This window comes from Juglans regia, chromosome 7 (assembly GCF_001411555.2).
Source record: "Juglans regia cultivar Chandler chromosome 7, Walnut 2.0, whole genome shotgun sequence".
NCBI lineage: Eukaryota > Viridiplantae > Streptophyta > Magnoliopsida > Fagales > Juglandaceae > Juglans > Juglans regia.
The window spans coordinates 49,361,602-49,384,146 of record NC_049907.1 but is presented as its reverse complement, the minus strand read 5'-3'; the positions used below and the strand labels follow the sequence as shown (position 1 = coordinate 49,384,146).

Genomic DNA, 22,545 nt, shown 5'->3' with positions numbered 1-22,545 from the left:
CATCTTTAAGCTGTCTCCACTTATAAAAATTGAGTGAGAGCCAATTTTTTGGCACCAATCAATCCCTTTGTTTTCTTACTTTTAAAATATACACTAAGAGATCAGTTGCTGTCGGTAGCATTTACGTACTTGACCGACAATCGGCGAAGGCCTTTTTCTTTGCTAAGCCATGATTAAGCCACACTTAAAAACTTTTCCTGAACATACCCACGTTGGGGTAACTTGGACCAACTAATTTGTGAGGAGGAGAAAAAAAAGAAAGAAAGAAAGAAATAATCAATGAAGACCAAAGACCAAAATATGTGGGCCGGGTTGTACTTTAGTTGCTATCTTTAGAACATGCATTAATATTACTCACAAACAACGAAACCAGATCAGATGCACACAAGTCCACAAGATTGATAACCCGTTCACATATATGCATATTAAGGGTCGAAAATCATCATGTAGTACTTTGACAAACAAGAATTAGTTTTGTCTTGTAATTACCATTTTCCTAGCAAGTTTCAATGTCGCCGTCGTCAGTACTCACAAGCGCTTCCGGTCCATGCAACTAGCAGCATGTTGCTGTGATCAAATATCTAGTTTTTGACGTTTGCTGGCGACCGTGCCATTGTCGTTGTATATTCTCCAAAAGACAATGCACGTTTGCCTGATCGATCTTGTCTTTAGCTGCATCATGCATGTGATCGGTACTTTGATCTTAATGCGGGAGTAGCTTTTTAATTTCCAGCTTTCTCATGAATACCAATCTAAACGCAGAAAAACATGTTAAACGAAGCTTCCAGTATTACCAGCTTTATGGTCATTATAAATTAAGTTTCATATTATATATTGTGAAAACGTGAATATATACACGACTTTTTAGTGGGCCAGCTTTTAGGCTTAGACGTTAAATACCGACCATATGTATATATATTTATGTTGTCATTTATGCATGCACCGTCAAAGAAGTACGATTTTAAGATTTTATATTGACTGACTAATTAAAGTACAACATATATATATATATATATATATGTTGTCATTTAATTTTATATTGACTGACTAATTAAGGGCATTCTGAGAGTCTTTTGGGTTGTAACTTGTCGGCTTTAAGATTTTTTTTTTTTTTTTTTTTTGGGTTGTCGGCTAGTTTTAAGAATTCATAGTATGATCATTTGTGGTGATGATCATCAGTACCACATACGAAATATCAAAATATATATTGTTTCTTCTTTTATTTTAGTAAATAAAAACTTTATTGAAAAAATAGTTCACTTAAAATGGAGGAAAACCATGGAAACAAATCAACCCACACAAACCCAAGATGCCAAAACAAATAAATAAAATGCATAGGAGAACCATTGAGAGACCCTAGTCCACCATGAAGTATGGGTGCTACCCACCCCGCATGGGGTGAGGGTTGGGGTTTTAACCCCCGTCCCCTGCCCCCAGGGTGCGGGGCTGATTTACAATCTGCCCCACTTCTGTCTACTTAAAAAAAATTACATTTGACTTGGTTTAAAAATTATTTATAAATCTAAAAGTAATTAAAAATACATTTTTAGACCCAGATTATAAATTTAAATTTTGTAAATATAATTATAATTTAAAAACTATGTAATTTTTAAATTTACTAGTGCATATTTTGTGTAAATTATAGTATATTAATTTTTAAACTATGTAATTTTTAAATTGCCAATGCATGTTTTGTGAACAAATCTAACAAATTGTAATATATATTTATATATATACAATTTGTAAAACATAAATATATATTTATGTTTATATATATATATATATATATAAATGTGAGCGGGAGCAGGGCCGGAGCCAGGGTCGGGTTGGACACTCCTTGCCACCCGCCCCCTCTAGGGGCCCTAGATGTGGGGTGGGGAGGATAGGGGCGAGGCAGTGGGGTGCGGGGCCCCGCTGCCCACCCCTTACCATGAAGAATGTCGTAAATTGGGATACCCAAACCCAACTCCGCAAACCCCACACATGTTCCACAAACTCGTTAGAGCTTAACACATGGTCCCTCGTTTCACTATATCCAGAGATACAACAATCACATTTAGAAGCAAGAGGTATTCCCACCGAAATGATATTTTCATCCATCGGCAAGCAGTTGAATTTGGCCTTCCAAACACAAATTGACATCTTCTTTGATAATAGCTCGTGCCAAATCCAATTTAGACCCTGCATTGTAGAATCTTTAACTCTGATTAAGTCTCGTGCACTCGCAGACGAAAAACTGCCATCTCTACTCAGCATCCACACCAGAATGTCATCACCCTCTCGACCCGCAACAATGCTTCGACAAATCTCAATTGCCTTAACAGCTCCTACTAATTCCACCAACTGGTCATTATCCCAAGAATTTTCAACCCACAGATCTTTAATGTATAGTTTATGATTAATCACCGAATGTGTATGCAGACTAAGGCTGTGTTTGGGTAGCCAACATACCTCAACACTTTCCAAGTATTATCGTACTATTAAAAATACTCTACATGCCAAACGCAATAAACCATCTTCGTATCAAAGTCTTTCCAAAAATCACTATAATATTTATCACTATAATATATAAATAAAAAATAAAATCACTCTAATATATAAATAAAAAATAAAATCACTCTAATATTTATCACTATTATATATAAATAAAAAAATAAAATCACTATAATATATAAATAAAAAATGACACTACTATAATATTTATCACTATTATATATATGAAAATAAAATCATTATAATATTTATCACTATTATTTAGAAATTAAAAATAAAATCATTATAATATTTATCATTATTATATATAAAAATAAAATAAAATCACTACAATATTTATTAATATTAAAAAATCACTATAATAAAATCACTATAATATTTATTACTAAAAATAAAATCACTATCTATTTATAGGACTCACACCTTTTTCAACTATCTATTTAAAAGTCAATAACTCAACATACTTTACACGTCCAAACAACTCAAAATACTCTCAATGGGACCCACAAACTCACTACAATCTCTATTCATAACTATTTACAAATATTCTCAACACTTCTTAAATATTCTCACTTCCCAAACATACCCTAAGTGGACAGCTAGACAGCCAGCGATCATGCCAAAACGATCCATCAAAATATATATTCTAGCTAGCTAGAGATCAGATGAACGGTTTTATTCTTTCGGAGAGATCGAAGAAGAGATATACCCGATAGATGCATGCTTGAAGTCATGATTGTGACACACATACACGTGCTAGCTTGTTTTGATAAATGCATATATGATTGAGGAATTAGGTTAAGAATAAATTTATATATAAAAAGATAAATGATTTGTACGAATCTCAAATAGACAATTCTTGCACAAGCTTTTGTAAAAAAATGAACCTTGAAAATGTGTAAAAAAAATCATTCCTTTGTAGTGAGACTCACTTTTTTATAAAGGATTTACGGAAAATTTATCTATTTAAGACTTATACCTATTGTTACTCATATAAAAAATTACATCTTCATGATAAGTCCTTAAGTATATTTAGTATCGAAAAAATCTACACAACCTTCTACTATTCATACAACCTCCACACACCACATTTTTAAATTTTTTTTTTATCAAATATTTAATATATGAATAATGAGTAGAAGAATTGAATTAATTTAAAAAAAATAAACTCAAAAAAAAAATTAAAAAATTTAAAAAAATATAGTATGCAGAGATTGAAGAGGTTGTATAACATTGCTCTTTAGTACTCAGCCATGGGCCACAAGTCTTGGGTCCAAGGCCTGAACTCGATCCTTACATTTCAATTAACGTTGGATCTAAGATTGGGTCCAGCAGGCCCATTAAGCAACATCCTTGTACATTCCAAGCCCAGCCACTCAAACACCTGTTACCATTGTTCTCTACTCAAAACCAATATTTTGTTCATGCTCATGTTTAAGGTTATTACCTTACCAATCACATGATTGAGTATGAAATTGTTGCTCAAAACCTAAAAGAGAAATTAGTTTAACTTTGTATGGCTTGTTCAAATAATATATTTTATGTTTTAGAATTACTATCCGATAGTCTAGGATGTAAAAAAATATTAAAATCATTAATATTGCTTTCATAATAAATGGTTATAATTTTACAATGATAGAATTTACAATTTGTGTTTACTCAATAATTATCACCTCGACATTACTATATTTAAAAAATGATAATATTGACGTGGTAACATTTCAACTAATTAATTTACAAAATCATTATTAGAATAAGAAATTATAATTACAGTCATGAGTGTTCAAACGTCGTGTAATTATTTTGAAAAAAATGAATAAATATAAGATCCACATGAAAAAATTAATTTTTTTAATAATAAATCTATTTTTTTCAAAGCGACTATGCGGCACTTATGTAGTCCACAATTATAATAAAATATAGATATGTTTTTATCAAAATAATTATGGAGGTTGATAATATAATTTTTGTTTCCTTCTGTTATAAGTAGCCCACAATTTGTTGGGCTGGACTCAACCAGACCATCCATCCTACCCAATCTAAAATGGACGGAGACTCATATTTGCAGCCCGATTCATAATAGAGCACAGCCATTCCTCCACCATCAACAAAAGGGCATCAATATCAGGGATAGGTATCTGGCAGCGCAAACCGTCTGTTAAGCTCTGAGATTTTCCGAGAAAGTGAGCAAGAAAATGAGCGGAGCGGGTAAGAAAGTCGCCGATGTGGCACTGAAGGCGTCAAGGGCCATAGACTGGGACGGGATGGCGAAGCTTCTGGTCACCGATGAGGCTCGCAAAGAATTCGCCACTCTCCGCCGCGCATTTGACGAGGTCAACTCCACCCTCCAGACCAAATTCAGTCAGGTCCAAACACAACCATCAACCTCCATTTATCTCTCTTCTGGGTATCTATGTAATTTCCGTTAGATCTTTGTCATTTCTAGGTTGATTCCTTTTTAATTTTATCGTTAAGTATATTTTCTTTATGATGCATCAGAGATTTCTCTGAGTTGTGTTTTGTCGGAAGACTTGGATTTACTGTACCTAGGGTTGATAAATTTGATTCGTTGAGGGTCTGTTCAGTTCCTTTAATTATTTTTGTTGCATCGGGTCAGGTGGTTCATGTTAGAAAGTAAGAGCGGCATAATCTGTGATTGGTTAAGGTTTGGTGAAATACAGTTCTGGGAAATAGAACGAAAAATGTGGGTTCATTTATTTTTATTCTTTGTGACTTTTGTTGCGTTCTGTTTGATTGGTTAGAAATGTAGTTAAATAAAACGTTGGAAAGTTTATGGAACGCAAACATTGCCACTTTTGGTGTCAAAGAAAACAAAATGCTGGCTTGACAATGCCTAATGACTGGGAGCTACAATTAAATAATAGTAGACTGCAGTGCTACGTCTAATGCTCCATGTTTCAAAGAAGGAGCATGCTTGAAAAGTATGACATGTAGGAGTTCACAGGAGTGTTTTATGTGTGGCTTTAAATTTATATATAAAAAAGTGGCTTCATTCAGATTGATCGTTGTCAATGAGAAATGGTAATTTATTGGCTTGTATTTTTTATGTTACTAACTATTGATTATGAATTATTGATCCTTGGTTCATGCAGGAACCTGAACCCATAGATTGGGAGTACTATAGAAAAGGAATTGGGTCTCGCTTGGTGGATATGTACAAAGAGGCTTACGACAGTATGTTTTCTAACTCACCGGTGAATGCACCCACCATGTATGTCAGTTTTATGGGGCTCCTTTCTGTTATTAGAGTTGCATCATCCTTAGAGTTCTTATACAATGAAGGTGTACCGTATATTGATTTTTGCTTTTAGCTTAACTCTTTGCATACGCCTCTGCAAAAAGGAAGGAAAGTAAATGAGGATTCTTGTAACTGTAGCTCAAATTGGCTGTAAACAGCTTATGCTTGTTAATCGATAGGCTATGTTAGGGAATATGTATGAGGCCCCCTTTTTTTTCATTCACAAAGCAAGTCTGTTAACGATGCTGATTATCACTGCCAGATTAGCAGAGAAACCTTCTTGAACTTAATTAAAATTCTGATTAGTGGGATTGATAAGTAATGTTGATTACCGCACTTACTGTGTTGAGTAAACTATTATCTGCATCAAACTCCAAAGGGACTTATAGGTTTACCATGAGGCAAGTTTTTTCTTGAGAGATTTTCTTTTTGATCAATAAATAAGAATATTATTGATGATAGATATAGGCATAGCCTAAGTACACAGGACTTTCTTGAGAGATTTTCTGAATCTGGAATATAGGCAGCAGGAATTGATTTGTAACTAAATCTATTTTTTTTTATCTGGTCTCAAATACCAGATACCAAATGATTTGTCCCACTAGATACTGTCTTACTTCATGTCTATTTGAAATCACCTTTTAATAAAAATGGTTAACTTTTCTTGAGTTTTTATTAATCCATATTCCAATTTTCAATTGTTTCAAATTTACTCATGACAAAAACTGTTTCAAATTTGCAGGCATACAGATCCCCAAGTATGTAGACACAGTAACTCCTCAGTACAAGCCTAAATTCGATGCACTGGTGAGAACTTAAACAAGATCAAATTGCTTCACACCCTCTTCCTCTCTCTACAAATATTAGCGTCTTATAAGTATGAATGTTGACTTTATATACAGTTGGTGGAATTGAAAGAAGCAGAAGAGAAATCCTTGAAGGAGTCTGAGCGTTTGGAAAAGGAAGTTGTTGAAGTACAAGAGATGAAGGTAATAGAAAAAGAACTGTTCTTAGCATCTTCAGTCTCGCAAAATTTGATGTATTTCTCACTGCTTTCCATTTATGTCAACAGAAAAAGATTAGCACCATGACTGCAAACGAATACTTTGAGAAGCATCCCGAGCTGAAGAAAAAGTTCGATGATGAAATCCGTAATGATTACTGGGGTTATTGATTCTTCCACCAACTTGTTTCAGTTCAGCACAATTTCTCAAAATTCTCTCAGCTCATGTTTGTTGAGTAATAAATATAACCGTCTTTTATACTCTGTAACCTGGTTGCTTGTGGTTTGAGGATTTGAGCTTTGGCAAAACCATGTCAAAAATAGGGTTTTCTTTGTACGGTGCAGAGATCTTCATTTTGATTCGTATAAAAGGTGGATTTGAATCTGCAAGATGAGTAAAGGGTCAAGATTTCTAGTCATCTCCATGATTACAAAATGTTTTAGATGTAGTCCGGGCAAATTAGCCACGTCTTTCAATCTCATCTGACCCATCAGAAATGCCGAAAAGCAATTTTGAGGCCAACCTGGTTGGCTATTCCTCTTGGGATTACTTGTATATGGCCGAGTATGGAATAGTACGGCCATGTAGCATTTAATCAATGGACAAATTACGGCTTCAAAAGATGGTTCATCGAAATCACATATATTCGCATGTAAACTCGTCCTGTTTTGTGGTCAACCTGCTCTGCTTTCAAGATCAAACACCATGCATCACCAAAAATTTCTAGTTCTTCACGAATGCCAGGTAGGTACATTAATGGTGACATATATGGTCATATCATAAAGCTCCAGAAATGACAGATATGTACACTTAATCATACAGAGAACTGAAATTGAAACGGACGGGTTAGGGATAGATTAACTGCACAACAAATGTACAGAATTGCAGGAACTGTAACCAAGATACAGAATAGAATAAAATCCTGTTTGCGCCACCAAGAAGCAGGCCAAAAGGTTTGAAACAACCAAAGAAACAAACTCAAAACTTCCCTGCAGCATGAAACTTGTTACCATGACGCAAAAATTGAAAAGGCTGTATACTACTGTTCTTGCTTCAAAACTTTATTCAGAACTCGCCACCTTCTTCTGATACAGCTGCTCGCCTGCTAGCTCCTCATTTTTGTCCATAGCCTTCCTAGCAAGCTCGTAACCTGCAAAGTTCATGGCCCCCAGAGGAGCAATCCAGAAGAACCTGGGTACTGCTCCCTTAAATAAGCCCAGGGGTCCCTCATGGCGGAGGATAGAGAAGGCTACCATTGACATTGATATAGATCGACCTTGTGGAGCAGTCATCATTCTAGTCTTCATCACATCAAAGGGTGTAGTGACAACAGCGGCTAGCCCACCAGATAAAGCTCCAACAGCAATTGTTTCCCAGGGTTCCAGATCCCGCCCCAGGAGTTGTTGCACAACCTTCAAAAGCATACAAAGACCAACGTAGTAGTCAATACATTGAATATTCAACATCTCACTCAAGCATGGCAATCGTCTTTTACAAAAATGAGATACAACACACACGACATGAAAACATCTGCATAGTGGTTAGATGTAGGATAGCAGTTATATATGGGATACGTTCAACAGGATTTGACAAATTTCTAAACTAGCCAATTGACTTTCATATGGTCCCTCAGAAGCATGCCAAATTCAAATCAACAAATAAAACAGAAATCTGGTCACGCCAAATATCTTTGACATAATATCATCTCAAAGCATTCAAGAGCTTTTCTGCTTCGTCATCAATTATCAACAGCACAACCATTTATGAACAGCATTAGAGACTTCTCCATCATCTCGGTTGAAATCTGGTGTCCACAGCAAATTAATTTTCTTACTTTTAGGTCAAGGTAAAGCCTGGAGGAGTATAAATGGGGATCTATATAAACACATTTGGGGATATTACTTCTTAAGTTTCCATCAGTCACGTTTTCATGTAGCTTCATTTCTTGTATAACCCTCCAATCATTCTACAGTACCAATGTAAATAAGAATTGGTCATTTTCTGGGTTCAGTGGAATCCCTTCAGCCACAGATATAGTAAGAAGTTTACAACGAACAAACCCTATAAACAAAAGATAATCCTGGCATCTCTGCACCCGCAGCATTAGTTTGCAGGTGAATAAAAAAACCAGCTATGACTAAACTCCACACCTTTTTGGATTCAGCATAAAGCCCCATGCCAGCAACATAGAATGGAACCTCCCGACAAAGAGTGGCGCCAGTCCCACGAAAGAAACCTTTAAGACCATCTTGTTGCCAAGTCCCAACAAGAGCCTCTCCCACATTATCAAAAATGCCAGCCTGCAACCGCTGTTTTAATACCTCGCAGGGGATCCTCACTGCTGTTCCCAAAAATGTGCTACAGAATGATGATAGAGATTGGACCTACACAACATGGGAGCATGGTAACTTTTTTATTTATCAATTAAAACAATATCATTATAAACGAGTCAGGAGAATTTTTTGTAAGTACATCAATCACCTCTCACATAAACCAGAATTCCTCCTCTGAAGGAATATTTGCCATGAAAAGTCTTATAGCATGTGTAATCCTAGTCTTGATTATGTTCTAAGTGCCATGCATGCACACAGAAAGAGAGCCTGCTTCCAATAGTTGCAAAATCGAAGTTCAAGCACCATGATGACGGCACGGTCACCATTTCAACGTGCATCAACATTTTCAGGATGTAGAAACTAACTGGATGGAATTTTTATGGTGGCACTTTACTTCTTCTACCTTTGTTCAACAAAATATTATTTTTAATCCAATCTTATTATTATGCTTTAAAAGTAGAGCTCCTTAACTTTATATAAGCCTATAATCTCATGTATACTCCTTGTGTACTTGGGCTTTGCCTACTTCTATGAATAAAATTTCTAGATTACCTATCAAAAAAACTTTATAAAAGCCTATAATATTGACGGCATAAATGACATCCACATAAGTTGAAGAAACATGTAAAGATGTGCTTCGAATAATCAATAATCCCAAGCAATACAATTGCTTCAAAAGTCAGTTTATTAAGATAAAGATAGTTCTAGAACATATGCTTTATGGGTCAAACCAATCATCTTCTGAAGGAGATTTAAACTAGGACAAGAATGCTCTCATAAATGGGGAACACCACAAATTACGCATTTTCTTTGAGTCAAATACACACTCTAAAGACCATTAAGAAGTAGAACAACCTTTTTGATCCGTAAGAAGTAGAACTATGTCAAATAACAGTCCATCTCAAGGTGTTTCAATACCTACGAAACAACAAATTGATGACAATTGTACACTAAAAGAGTTAAGTCAACCTCCAGTAACTCTTAAATGACTAACTGGGAGCTGAATGACGGGACTGAATGGACATATCACGCTTAAGAAGAGGTCACTCTACCATTTATAAAATGGACTCATGTTGCTAGTCCCTTGCATTAACAACAAAGTAATTCTCAAAAACTTTTTTCTTTTAAACTGTATTGGGGGGAGAGAGAGAGAGAGAGAGAGAGAGTTCTGTAATAGTCAAAGTTACAAAGATAACCATTACCTGAATGTCTGGGACTGTTGGAGCAATATTTATTAAAACAAGTTTACTTGCTTCAAATATTCCAGTTCGCAGACCGTGACTGCAATGTCAAGTGAACACATCAGCCAAAAGAACAAGAATTTAAAGGGAGAAGAAAAAGTCAAGATAACCTTGAAAATTGTCCAAGGATTGCAGGGATTGAACCCCTATATAACCCCCGAGCTCCAATCTGTGGAAGCTTTGAAATGATTTCAGGAAATGTCAGCGTTGATGCTTGTACCTGAGTCTGAAAACCCCAAAGTCCAATTATTTTAATAAAGGAACCTATACCAACAACATCTCAGTTGTAGAAAACTAATAAATGCAAGTACACGGGAATAGTCCTTAAAATTAAATATACAGTACATGACTGAAGTTTGGCCAGAAGTGCCAACTTCCAAGGCATGACCACAAATCATTAAGCAAAAGAATTTGCCTTTATTGTATCGACAGGATGCATTAAAGCACAAGAAAGTGCGCAAGAAAGGCCTCCTGCCAATGCAGATCTTAAAACACTTCCAGCTGGTATTTCTACAGGGGGTGCGACAGCAACAACAGTTGCAGCTTCAAACCAGATACTCCTGTACGTATTACAATCAGTTAGAACCTAGTAATTTCTGAAATATTTCTGACTTAGTAGTCCTTTACTTATTCAGAAAAATCTGAAATGGTAGTCCTATCAGGAATAAAATAGCTATACTGTATATCCTATGGATGTTTAATTGTTTCCGCCTCCTCTCTAATCTTATTCCATAGTTTCAGTCTCCATAAACTATATATTGAACAGCAAGAAAATGATAAAACTGTAACAGTTTCAAGACACCAAACATATAAAAGAGCAAATATAACAAAATTTTGTGTAAATGAACAAAACATCAGTCATTCAACTATTATGAGTCAGACTATAGATTTGATAACCAATTCATACTTCTGCTTGAACAAGGGCAAATCAACAGAAAAATTCATATGAACACATGCTGAAAACTAACTCAGGTGCTGAAAACTCTCTTGAGATAATCAAATTGACCTTACCGAGGATCATCTTGAAGCCGATCAGAAGGAAGAAGAAGCATAAAGTTTCGAAAATGGCCATAAGAAATAGGTCCTTCTGTGTCTGCTTTCAGAAATCGCATCATAGCAACAGCATTGTCTTCATTTGCCGGAAGCCCTGCATTTTTCAGCGATGCCAAAATTTCACTCTTTTGCAGTGTCCCAGAATTGCTCAGACAGAGAGAAGTGTATGCACGAAGAATGGTTGGTTCCTTCTGTTCCATCAAGGACAAAAACTGTTTCCAACCAACTGACTTTGAAAATAAGTGACTTCTAGTGCGGCGCATAAACTCATGAGCATATCCTCGGGGCAATTTTCTCTTTCGAAATGCTACTTCAAGGTCTTCCAAAGTTACTTGGCCATCGCCATCCCTATCCAACTCCTCAAAAAACCTCCTTCCTGTAAGATTGTGCAGCTTAAGATAGGTGTATATTTTTAAAAACATAAGATAAGATTATTATTAATGGTTAAAGAGGATGATACAGCAGGAAATATACATAATATCAACAGCTATCGAAAGGAAATAAGGTTAGGAAATCCCGAAAGTCAGAACTAGAGATGTAAATCATGTTGGGCTATGAAAGGAAATAGGTATAAAAGTGCCTCTTATTAAATACAGTAATTCATAACTAATATAATGCCTGTTTTGGTGGATCATCAAATCCACGTATTACCAAAATTCATTAGGAGCTTGGCAAAATACGTTTAACACAGAATCCTTTGAGTATGGTCAACTTCCATGTCACCACTTTTGGCCACCTAAATGATTTCCCTGTATCTATTCCTTTCTGGGCATTTTTCAAAACACGATATCAACCTAAATCATACAGGATATGAAGCTCAACAATTTAAAACGAGAGAGTATGCATAGCAATTCAATTAAAAACCTTTACAAAACCCCCAATCTAGTTAAGCATTGTAAAGAAGACACCCCAATTGTACTGCATCCAATAAGCAGCTCACAACTCTCAGCCCCACTTCTGTTCCTGACCCATGTTACATTCAAGAACTATTGGAAGCAACCCCTGTGAATAGACCAAATTTGCATAAAGTCTTTACTTTTTTCCCAAGCATCCAATTTTTCACTTGAGGTTTATCTGATTTTAGGACTAGATGCAAAAGGGGAACATTTTTGAAAATTAAACCCAATGCGTACTTAGTCCCCCAGATAAAGTAACCAATGCACAGCCTAAGTGAAATGATTCATATCCAAAGCAAACACTTGTATCTATTCCAGATTTTGTATCTTCTTATAAGATAATAACCCTGCTCCCCCGCCCTCCTGATTTTCTGTCTTCTTGGGGTAGCCAAACCTTGAAGTAAGTGTCCCTCCTTCCAAAAGGTGTAAATCCTACTGAGCCTAATCCTAAAAACCACACACAGCCTTAAGGTCAGGACAAACAAGCTACTAATAAACCACATCTATCAAGGGTCATGTTGACTAAAGTAGCAGGAAACAACAGTTATTCATTGTCGTGACTCGGGCATAATCAGTTTTCTATTCAATAGGTAGTTTAACTCATTTATATAGAAACATCCTTTTTTTGTCTTCACTCAGAAGTGTTAGTTATTTTCTAAGATATTAACAGGACTCAGACATCAAGCATCTTACTGTTTAAAACCAGCTAGTTCTGCTATCAAAGGAAATGAATCTTCGCCAGCTAACCAATGCAAGAACAAAAGTCTCTTTGCAGTCACCCCTAGGTGAAAATAGCATCAATCCTCCTGGAAGTCCTCAAGATGCAAAACCAGATATCGTAGTCCTACCACTCAAATCCAGAGAACGTGCTATAAAGAAACTACTGCCAAGCATTTATTTGTCTGTCACTACTCAAAAGTGCTATTTAGGAAATTAACCTAACAAAAAATAAAAAATATTTCCTATGGTATAGGACTAGACTAAAAAATAAAGGAACTTTCCGAGTCATGAAGTACATGTTTAACTACCAAAAAAACAACATTATCCAATATCATCAGGGGTCTTCTCTATTATTGTCATCTCTGATTTCGTGCTATAATAATAAAGGAAAAACTTCTATTGTCCATGATTTTCTACTTTCTATTGTAAACTCCAATTAGGTTATTCTCGAATGGCGCAGAACAGAGAGAAGTTCTTTGCCTACTTCTATGAATAAAACTTCTTGATTACCTATAAAAAATAATAATGAAGGAAAAACAAGTAGCTTTGGTTCAACTTTTAATGCTTGTACTAATATTAATTTCTCCCATACAGATTATTTGATTATTTCCAGCGCATTATCTTATTATTTCTATTGAACTGCATCAATCACGTTCTTTAATTTAACATAGTTCTCTGCTGACTTGCTTACTGGCCGACTTGCATTAGCAGAATAATAACTTTATAAAAATCAATACGCTTTGACTAAAAATGTTAATCAATGTCTAAACAAAAAAAATATATCCCTTCTTAATAGGAAGGAATGATGCTTTAATAATTGCCACAAAAAAAACCATACCAATTTTGGTTTATTTGCTTTCTTGCATTACACAAAGCATCTTATCCTCCAAAAACTTAGATAAATGGGGTGTATCTTCAAATCGTATTAAGAAAAATGAACCAATGCCGGAAAGAGTGTATAACCAACATGCCCGCCCAACACTGAAAAGAAAAGAAAAACAAACTGTACTCTCAAATAGTATTAAGAAAGTAATATGGTTTATTCTTCTTCCACCCAAAGTGATGGATAATTTGTATATCCTATTTATACTTCCATTAGTAACTTTTGAGAAGTTTTTGTAAATAATTCTTTATACCATGTGGTTTTGTATAAAGCACCTCCTATATTTCACCGACCGTTGTCCACACAAAACACCAGTCAACATTACCAACAATTTAGCAATGCACACACCTTTATATAAATTAAACAAGGCCAGAGATCCATTTTGGGAACAAGAACCTAAGGAGGTAGCGAAAACCAATAAGAAATCTACCTATGTTGAATAGAATGACAATTAAATTGGATCAGGTCAGCTGATCCACAGATTGACTGTGTTGGCTTGCTGAAATTTCAGGAGTGTAAATTTTATGATCATGTGATGTTTCTAACATTGTGTAGACAGAAAGAACTTTTAGATCCCATTTCCATTTCTAACCAGAATAGCCCAAAATTGACAATGCATTGATATGATGTCACTGATTATACCGCCATGGTATGCTAGACAAAATTACAATGCAGGTATGTTAACCTCATAATTGCAATATTCATCAATACATATCTAACAACATAATGTCGTGATCAATGACCCACTGCAGATAAATAAGGGATGTGAGAAATAAAACATGCAAGGAACTTAATACTCTACGCAACAGGATCTTGATTTCAATCAACCCAAACGCAAATGTTCTTGCTATTAAAATAACAATTATTCATCGTTCCAAAAAGAACCAAAATTGCTGCCCTTTTTATTTTTTCAGGATGCCACCTTCCACGAGAATGGCTAGACACATCAGTATCGGTCAGCATTTTATATGTAATCTCTTCAACAATATAGCATTATGTTTTTACAACTACAAGGACAAGATGACCCATCTACCAGGATGAAAAGACTCATGTCATGAATTTTTTTTTATATAAGTAAACTTATGTCATGAATTTATATCGCCCAGAAACAAATGTGTAACCAAATTTGAAGAAACTTCCATTTTTTTTTATTAGGATACTCAAAATAACATACCTTCTGCTTCTGTGTATCTAAAGAAATCCTGGACAGAGAAAAGTTTCTTCTTATCAGGATAATCTTTAGTAGTACGCCCCAACTGAGGTACAAGCTCAATTAGTTCTGTCAATGAAACAGTGGACAACGTGGATCTCAAGCGCTCGACATTTGATAGAGGAATGCTAAGTATACCACTGGCCATCTTCTGCGGTATGGTGCCTCCGGCTTCTTCACCGTTCCCTGCCGCAACACTATCATCACCCTCTTCATTTACCGAAGAAGTCACCCCGACTACACTCGACGGCACACCTCCCACTCTAGCAAACCTCAAGTTTCCTAAAAAGCTATTTACATCTGCTTTTCGGCCCTCCAAGATACTAGTGAGTGCCCTGAAATGATCAGGATGGGAGGAAGAGGAAGACAGGGAAGTATCATAACTCTTATGATCATATTCTTGCGCACCCTGATCAAACTTCTGAAGGTTCTGGATTAACTGATCGAAAATAAAACCAATAAAGCACTCAGGCGATACATGTTTTTCTTGATTCTGAAATGTTCCAAAGTGTGGTCCCTTAGAGTGCCTTTGTTTCAGTTCACATGAAACCTTAGGTTTTATACACGTACACAAGTTTTCATCATCCCCGGGTTTTTTAAACCGCTTCTTACCCGTTTTGAATGGGCTGGGAAACGCCTGTACGAAACTATTCAGCAACAAAGACCAGGTGACTGCAAACTGCAAGCAATTCATACAAGAACCAGCATCCTCCTTACCCAAATCCCTCCCTTTCAACCCTCTATCGGGAACCTCGACCAGATGCCCGTTTCCCAAATTTGGCGAAAATATTCCCAAGAAGGCCTTAATCGGAACCTTAATCGACAAGCCCTTCTTTTTCTCATCACCAACAACACATTGGCCATTCTTCTTTTTCACACCAGAGATCTGAACCTTGCAATTCCTATCATCAACACTTACTTGGTTAGCCAACTCAACACTGTTTCCCTTGTTCTTAAGGCCTCCACCCCAGCAATGTTCTAGATCTTTCGCCGCTTTCCGGATGCCCAATTCAAGGGGTGAAAGCGCTTCTTTCACAACTTGAACTGAATTGAAAAAGGATTCCATTGGGTCATTGGCGGCCACCATTCCTGATCAACCCTAACACTTTTCCGCTCCAATATAATATTATATATTCAAATAACGCAAACAATGGTTACCAATTCAAAAGAAAAACATCCCCACACAGAAATCGCCAATTTCTTGCTTAAAATTTAGCATGAATTATCAATAAAATAAACATTCATTTTCAATGACAAAGAGTAAACACGATTAATGAACTGAACCAGAACATTTTCAAGAGCTAGCGAGCGGGTGAGATCAGATGAAAATGAATCTTGGACCGCAAAGCCCTAGCCGTGTATAGACTGGGAATTGAAGGAAAACTGTACATCCGTCGTGCTGAAGAGCAAAAAGCATTCAATTATGTGTGCCAAAAGAGCTTGAAAGTGAGAGAGAAAGAGGGAGAGAGTTATTTAATAGCGTGTAGAGAGGTTAGCTTAGTATGGAATCTGAGTTTGGAAAGAAAAGACAAGAAGAAGGAGACGATTATATAGATTAGGATTTAGATGAAGCTTTTGGAGAGTGTTAAATTGGACTCTGTGAGTGGGTGCGCGCGCGTGGTTGTTTCGGTTTCAGGCCGAGAGATTACGGGTGGCAGACAACTGGCTGAGGAAGAAGAAGAAGAAGCGGCGCCTTGCACAACGGAAAGGCCATTCATTTTTTTTCAAACAGACAATAATAAGAATAAGAAATTATATTATTTTCTTTGGATAATGAATATTTTGAATCCTAAATGGATAGAAGCAGACGCCGCAAGGCCTAATGGACTCGGACTGTCGGATCCTTCGACTCTCGTATATGGATACTGCAATTCCTTCCAAGTTGCTTTCCTTTGTTTTTTCATAAAAAATAAATAAATAAATAAAGAGAAAAAGATGGCAGTGTTTATCCAAACACTATTATATTAGAGAAAATATAAATATCAGTCTATTGCACACTTTATGCATTGAATGAAAAAATAAAAAAATAAAAAAATATTTGTGAAGTGTGCTGCGACTTCCGGTTGATGCATAGTATAGCTTATTATATTAATATAGAGTGGGTGCTATTGACAATGCTCAAACAGTTTTTTTTTATTTTTGGATGTGTTTTTAGTCAACGGAACGAGGAAAGGAAACAACCAAAAGAGCTCAAAATAAGAAAACAACCAAAAGAGCTCAAAAATAATAAACGTCCCGTCCGTTTACAAAAGGGCATTAGCAATGTCACAGAACTGAAAAGCAAGGAATCTCATGCCATTAGGAAGGAGTCCAATGGTTTAAGGACGGATTTGAAATAATAATGTTGTTTTAAATTTTATTATCTTTAATTATACGATATTACTCATTTTTCGTGATACGGACAGTCGTATTAACGGATAGATGATTCGGTGTTCAGGATTTATTTGCCAAAGTAAGTTCATTTGGGTCTTATCTTGATGTCTTTAAAAAATAATAGCATCCGATCGATTAGCTTTCGTTCTCCTTGAGAGGGGCTATTATGGACTGACATGTTTCATTCATGCGGCTTGTGCTGCTTACACGAGTAAAAACGAGAGCCCATTGTTTTCAGTCCCACTGTTTTTTATTTTTAATTATTCTCTTTCAGGTGACAGCACATCTTGTATAGACATATACATATAAATACTCTTTTTTTGCCTATTTTAATATTTATTATATTCGATATACATGCATTTTGTCGGATCCAAGTCATTGCTTGAGATTCTTATTTCATTTCCACATGGTCGTTGCTTGCTTTGTGATTGGGAAAATAAGATGCTTCATTCCATAAATAATAAAAGAAAAAGATATGGCTACGAACTATTTGCTTATTGCTATAATAGAACTGAACAAAATAAAACGTTCAAAATCCATTATCTTACACCAGAATCCAGATTCTCACAAAATAATTCAGATTGCTTTCCATTTCCAAAAAAATAAAAAGAAAAATAAAAAGAACAAGTTTGATATTGTCTCATTTGTTTTCATAATTTCTCTCAACTTATCACATTTCATCTCATATCATTTCATCGTTACAATTTTTTTAAATTTCTATACAAAATAAAAGAAATAATTCAATTTTTTCAAATCTCAAAACAAAATAATATAAAAATATATATTCTTATAATATTTTATTCAATTTTTAACTTTAATCTCAATTCATTTCATCTCAGCTGATCAGTGAAAACAAACGACGCCGATGAAAAATAGGTAATATAGTTGACATCCATTAAAATTAAGCTCTAATTAGAAGGCAGCATATATGCAATCCTCGCCAAATTTTGAATTGTCTAGTTTTCTTCCATATTATGCTGCGGAACATGATAAATTAATCTCTGAATTATCTTACAAGCATATATGGCTGACAATCGATGAGGATACAGAGATTAGGGAGTAATCTAGCTCTTCAGTGAAAGGCAGAAGAATGACGACAAGCAATATCTGGGAATTCCAATCCTGGACCTCAAAATAGGCACAAAGGTTCATGGGCAAGCATGACCTTTAAAAGTTAAAGATTATGAATGAAAGGAAAGGACGATTTTCGTTCGTTGGATTGCAAAATCAAAGAATCTTTCAATAGGATTAGAACGCAGATCCACTACTCTTTGTCTTTCCAAGCATCACATCTTTAGCTTCATTAATTTTGGAAGCTAGGTAATGGCTACCAGCTGCATCAGGATGGTTGGCGACCATGACTCTTCTATGTGCTTCTTTGACCTTGTCTGGGGTTGCATTCTCTCCGTTAAACCATATGAAAGAATAATGGTTTTCATCCAATACAAAAGGTAGAAAAACAAATTCGTAATAGGATGGGTAAATAAAACTAGGCTTTGAACAAAACAGGAAGTGGCAATAAAAAAAGGAGGTGCCAAAGGTAAAACAAACCAATATATAGCATGAGATCAGCAGCATTAGTTACTAAGATTGCCTGACTGAGTCACAACAGTAACTTTTTGTAACATTAAAAAATGGGAAGCCCGTTCTTGGATCTTGAACAATCCTTAATATAAAATGGAACTACAGAACTGAATCCCATAACATGTCAGTTCCAGCATGTTTATGACCCATAGCCCAGATAAAAACAACTAATATAATCAGATCCTTAAACTGCCAAAACTTGATCTTAGCTCTCCAAGTCTTTTGAGGGTAAATCTTAGGACTTTTTCTAACTACAACATTCTAACAGGCAATCAAAAAAATGACATTCTAGCCTTGTTAAGTTTACAAAATTATGAATTTCATAAGTTCGTCTTTACCCGATTACTACAACTAGAGTTCTCACTTTTGATGTATTCACTTAATCCAAGTAATTACTTTATCCATGTTAAGTAACAGTTTAGAAATTCGTCTCAACTAACAAAATTTTTGGAGAGGAAGGGTTGTGGATTTTTTGGCTAGCTGGCAAGGCATCCGAGGTAACACTCAAATTGCAACTATGCGGAAGATGATACCGACCTATCTATGGTGGTGCATATGGATGGAGAGGAATGGCGAAGTTTTGAGAATCGTGAACGGACAATAGACGAGATTATAACTTTATTTCTTCATACTTTATTTCATTGATCAATTGTAATAGACTTTAATGGCATGAACGTACATGATTTCCTTGTATCTTTAAATACTCATGCATAGGTGTGGCTCTTGTATATGTCCCATATACTTGGCTTTGCCTATTTTAATAAAATTATTATTTACTGATAAAAAAAACTAACAAAATTTTTGAATCTGCCCTTTGCCTCATTTGTTTTCGCAAATGAGATGAGATGAGTTGAGATTAAAGTTAAAAAGTTGAATAAAATATTGTTAGAATATATTTTTTAATATTATTTTTGTTTTGAAATTTGAAAAAATTGAATTATTTATTTTATTTTGTATATTGGAAGTTGATAAAATTGTAATGATTAGATGAGATGAGATATTTTCTGAAAACAAACAAGGCTTAGTGCACTCAACATGATTCATGCAACCCTTTTTCTTTCCTCTAAGTCTCAAGTATATATGTTGCCAATCTTTGAAGCTAGCTTACACACAATAATTACAAAGGAACAGGGCGGGGGAGTGAGCAGAGAAGTATAACCTTTAACAGAAACAAATTGACATCACAATAATTCTTTTTGCAAAACCTATGATAAGTAAAACAAAAAAGAAAAAGAAAAAACTTCATGAGTGAAATACCTCTGAAATACGCTCCACCTTGAATTAACAAAGACAATATTTCTTCACAGACTACAAAAAGCATAAAACATGGCTTAAAAAAACTCTTTAAGGGATTTTTGTTCAGACAAATCCTGCCATGCATGTTGGTTTTAAAATATGACATCAATACTTTCTCTTCATTTTTCTGCTGATGGATCAGCTTAGTCCTAAATATTACAACAGCAATAAACACCAGCCATAATGATCTAGAACATGGCAGTTGTAGTTACATGGCTGTGAGCATAGATGGGCAATAAGGTTGTCCTTACATATCCAGTTGCAAGAAAGAAGTGATAATTACCTAATACCAAGAATAAGAGCTGCTTCCCTTTTCGTCATTGTTGGCTGGAAACCACCTTCATAGAATTTGCGCATTCTGGGTTTTGGTGGGCGTGCCTTAAATGTTTGCCAAGCCTGGATTCCATATCTACCAGCAAGAGCAGCAGCAGCTACTGCAAGCCCAGCTAGAAACGGTGTAGCCTGATAAAGATCAAGTTATAAATTAGTTCTAAACTTGAGCAATACAAGGACATCAAGTAATAAATTAGTTCTCAACTTGAGCAATACAAAGACTTAAGTTGCAACTGATAGAAAGGTTTTACGCAGCTCAAATACAATTAAACAAGTTCAGGTCCAACTCCTTCCAACTTGGAAGCGCCCCAGTTCATCCAAATGCCATGCTCCAGATCATGACAAAGGAGTGTTTCTTCCATTTCACTGAAAGAAATAATACACTGTATGAATGGAAAAAAGACAGGCATTTTAGGAGCCCCATCAGGCTTTTTAGGAGCCCCATCATGTCCCAATATGTGAAACGCAAAGAATGGTCTATTAACAAATAAGGGAAGCTCTGACCAGAGTAATTACCGGGATCTTCAAACTATATTAGCACTAGCCAAAGACCTCGGAACCACCATATGAACCGTACAAAATATCCCTTCAAACGATTACCAAAGGTTTCCCATGCCTCACTACTCAAAGCATTCATTATTTTTTTGTGATTTTCATTTCTCGAGTAGTGAACCAAATGGATAATACTCTTAACTTACGAATGTATGAATCTTATTAAAGAACTAGCTTTGCACATGCGAATCTTTATCAAACAACACTACCAGTGTCCTTTTTTTTCTCGAATATACCCAAATCAAGATAATAAGCCAAAGCACAATTCTCCACGGCTGGTCAATTACACATAGAAAACAATTGTACAGTTCAATTTAACATCCCAATACCGTTTATTACTAGTTCGATAAAACTCCTCAAACAGCACCATTTCGGGGTAACAATTTTCTGATTGGGATCAACATGTAGATTCCCAGCCCAAGGGAGTGTTTGATTGGCAGAGCCCGAGTGTAAATCCGTTTCCCTTGCGTACCCGTAATATATTAAACTGACACAGAAAAGCTAAACAAACACGCGCGCACACAGCAACAAACAAAGCTCGAAGTCAGAACAAATTGTGAAAATATTGAAACGAGAAATGAGAGTCCGTTGCTTACCATTTCGGTGTGACATCGGAATATGAAGCAGAGTTCCGGCGTCTCATTCGGGATTTTGGGGATGGAAGGGAAGTTGAACGTCGTGCTTCGTTAATTTTTTTCTTTTTCGTTTTTTTTTCTCTGAGCGACGTATGCGCTACTTTTAAGTCCCGTTTGTTTTTGAAGATGAGATGAGATTAAAGTTAAAAAATTAAATAAAATATTATTAGAATATATTTTTTAATATTATTTTTATTTTAAAATTTAAAAAATTAAATTTTTTATTTTATTTTATATTAAAAGTTAGAAAAGTTGTAATGATTAGATTAGATGAGATGTTTTCTCAAAACAAACAAGGCCTTAGTTTCGTTCACAATTCTTCTCAATTTATTGTATGTTATTTATGATACGTTTAGATAGTGAGAATATTTAAAAAGTATTGAAAATATTTATGAATAATTATGAGTAGAAATTAGAGTGAGTTTATAGATTTTATTAAGAGTATTTTGAATTATTTGGATGTGTGAAATATATTGAGTTGTTAACTTTTAGATAAATAGTTGAAAAAGATATAGATTCCATAAATATTATAATAATTTTATTTTTAATAATAAATATTATAGTGATTTTATTATAGTGATTTTTTAATATTAATAAATATTATAGCAATTTTATTTTATTTTTATATATACTAATGATAAATATTATAATAATTTTATTTTTAATTTATATATAATGGA

The 22,545-nt window shown here is 35.1% G+C and overlaps 3 protein-coding genes across 3 annotated transcripts; 1 reads left to right on the top strand and 2 right to left on the bottom strand.

The window, feature by feature from the left end:
* Positions 1-4,507: 4,507 nt before the first annotated feature.
* LOC118348960 (ATP synthase subunit d, mitochondrial) lies at positions 4,508-7,147 on the top strand. Its single transcript, XM_035691577.1, has 5 exons — positions 4,508-4,859; positions 5,607-5,688; positions 6,495-6,559; positions 6,655-6,741; positions 6,825-7,147. The coding sequence occupies exons 1-5, from the start codon at positions 4,689-4,691 to the stop codon at positions 6,924-6,926; spliced, it is 507 nt and encodes a 168-aa protein (XP_035547470.1). The 5' UTR covers positions 4,508-4,688; the 3' UTR covers positions 6,927-7,147.
* Positions 7,148-7,466: 319 nt separating this feature from the next.
* On the bottom strand, positions 7,467-16,817 carry LOC109020687 (mitochondrial substrate carrier family protein C-like). The gene is made up of 7 exons (XM_035691576.1): positions 15,057-16,817; positions 11,342-11,759; positions 10,746-10,890; positions 10,441-10,556; positions 10,292-10,370; positions 8,907-9,140; positions 7,467-8,168 (listed from the first exon to the last, which is right to left on the bottom strand). The coding sequence occupies exons 1-7, from the start codon at positions 16,177-16,179 to the stop codon at positions 7,818-7,820; spliced, it is 2,466 nt and encodes an 821-aa protein (XP_035547469.1). The 5' UTR covers positions 16,180-16,817; the 3' UTR covers positions 7,467-7,817.
* Positions 16,818-18,394: 1,577 nt separating this feature from the next.
* LOC108997050 (mitochondrial import inner membrane translocase subunit TIM14-1) lies at positions 18,395-21,877 on the bottom strand. Its single transcript, XM_035691769.1, has 4 exons — positions 21,827-21,877; positions 20,629-20,807; positions 20,307-20,308; positions 18,395-18,868 (listed from the first exon to the last, which is right to left on the bottom strand). The coding sequence occupies exons 1-4, from the start codon at positions 21,827-21,829 to the stop codon at positions 18,714-18,716; spliced, it is 339 nt and encodes a 112-aa protein (XP_035547662.1). The 5' UTR covers positions 21,830-21,877; the 3' UTR covers positions 18,395-18,713.
* Positions 21,878-22,545: the final 668 nt, after the last annotated feature.

Excerpts from the sequence above, each read along its gene's own strand:
- LOC118348960 (XM_035691577.1), top strand. The coding sequence starts at position 4,689 with ATGAGCGGAGCGGGTAAGAAAGTCGCCGATGTGGCACTGAAGGCGTCA. Across the intron at positions 5,689-6,494 it reads GTACAAAGAGGCTTACGACA|GCATACAGATCCCCAAGTAT; the intron begins GTATGTTTTCTA and ends TCAAATTTGCAG. Across the intron at positions 6,742-6,824 it reads TTGAAGTACAAGAGATGAAG|AAAAAGATTAGCACCATGAC; the intron begins GTAATAGAAAAA and ends TTATGTCAACAG.
- LOC109020687 (XM_035691576.1), bottom strand. The coding sequence starts at position 16,179 with ATGGTGGCCGCCAATGACCCAATGGAATCCTTTTTCAATTCAGTTCAA. Across the intron at positions 10,371-10,440 it reads ATCCTTGGACAATTTTCAAG|TCACGGTCTGCGAACTGGAA; the intron begins GTTATCTTGACT and ends TTGACATTGCAG. Across the intron at positions 9,141-10,291 it reads CAACAGTCCCAGACATTCAG|GTCCAATCTCTATCATCATT; the intron begins GTAATGGTTATC and ends CATGTTGTGTAG.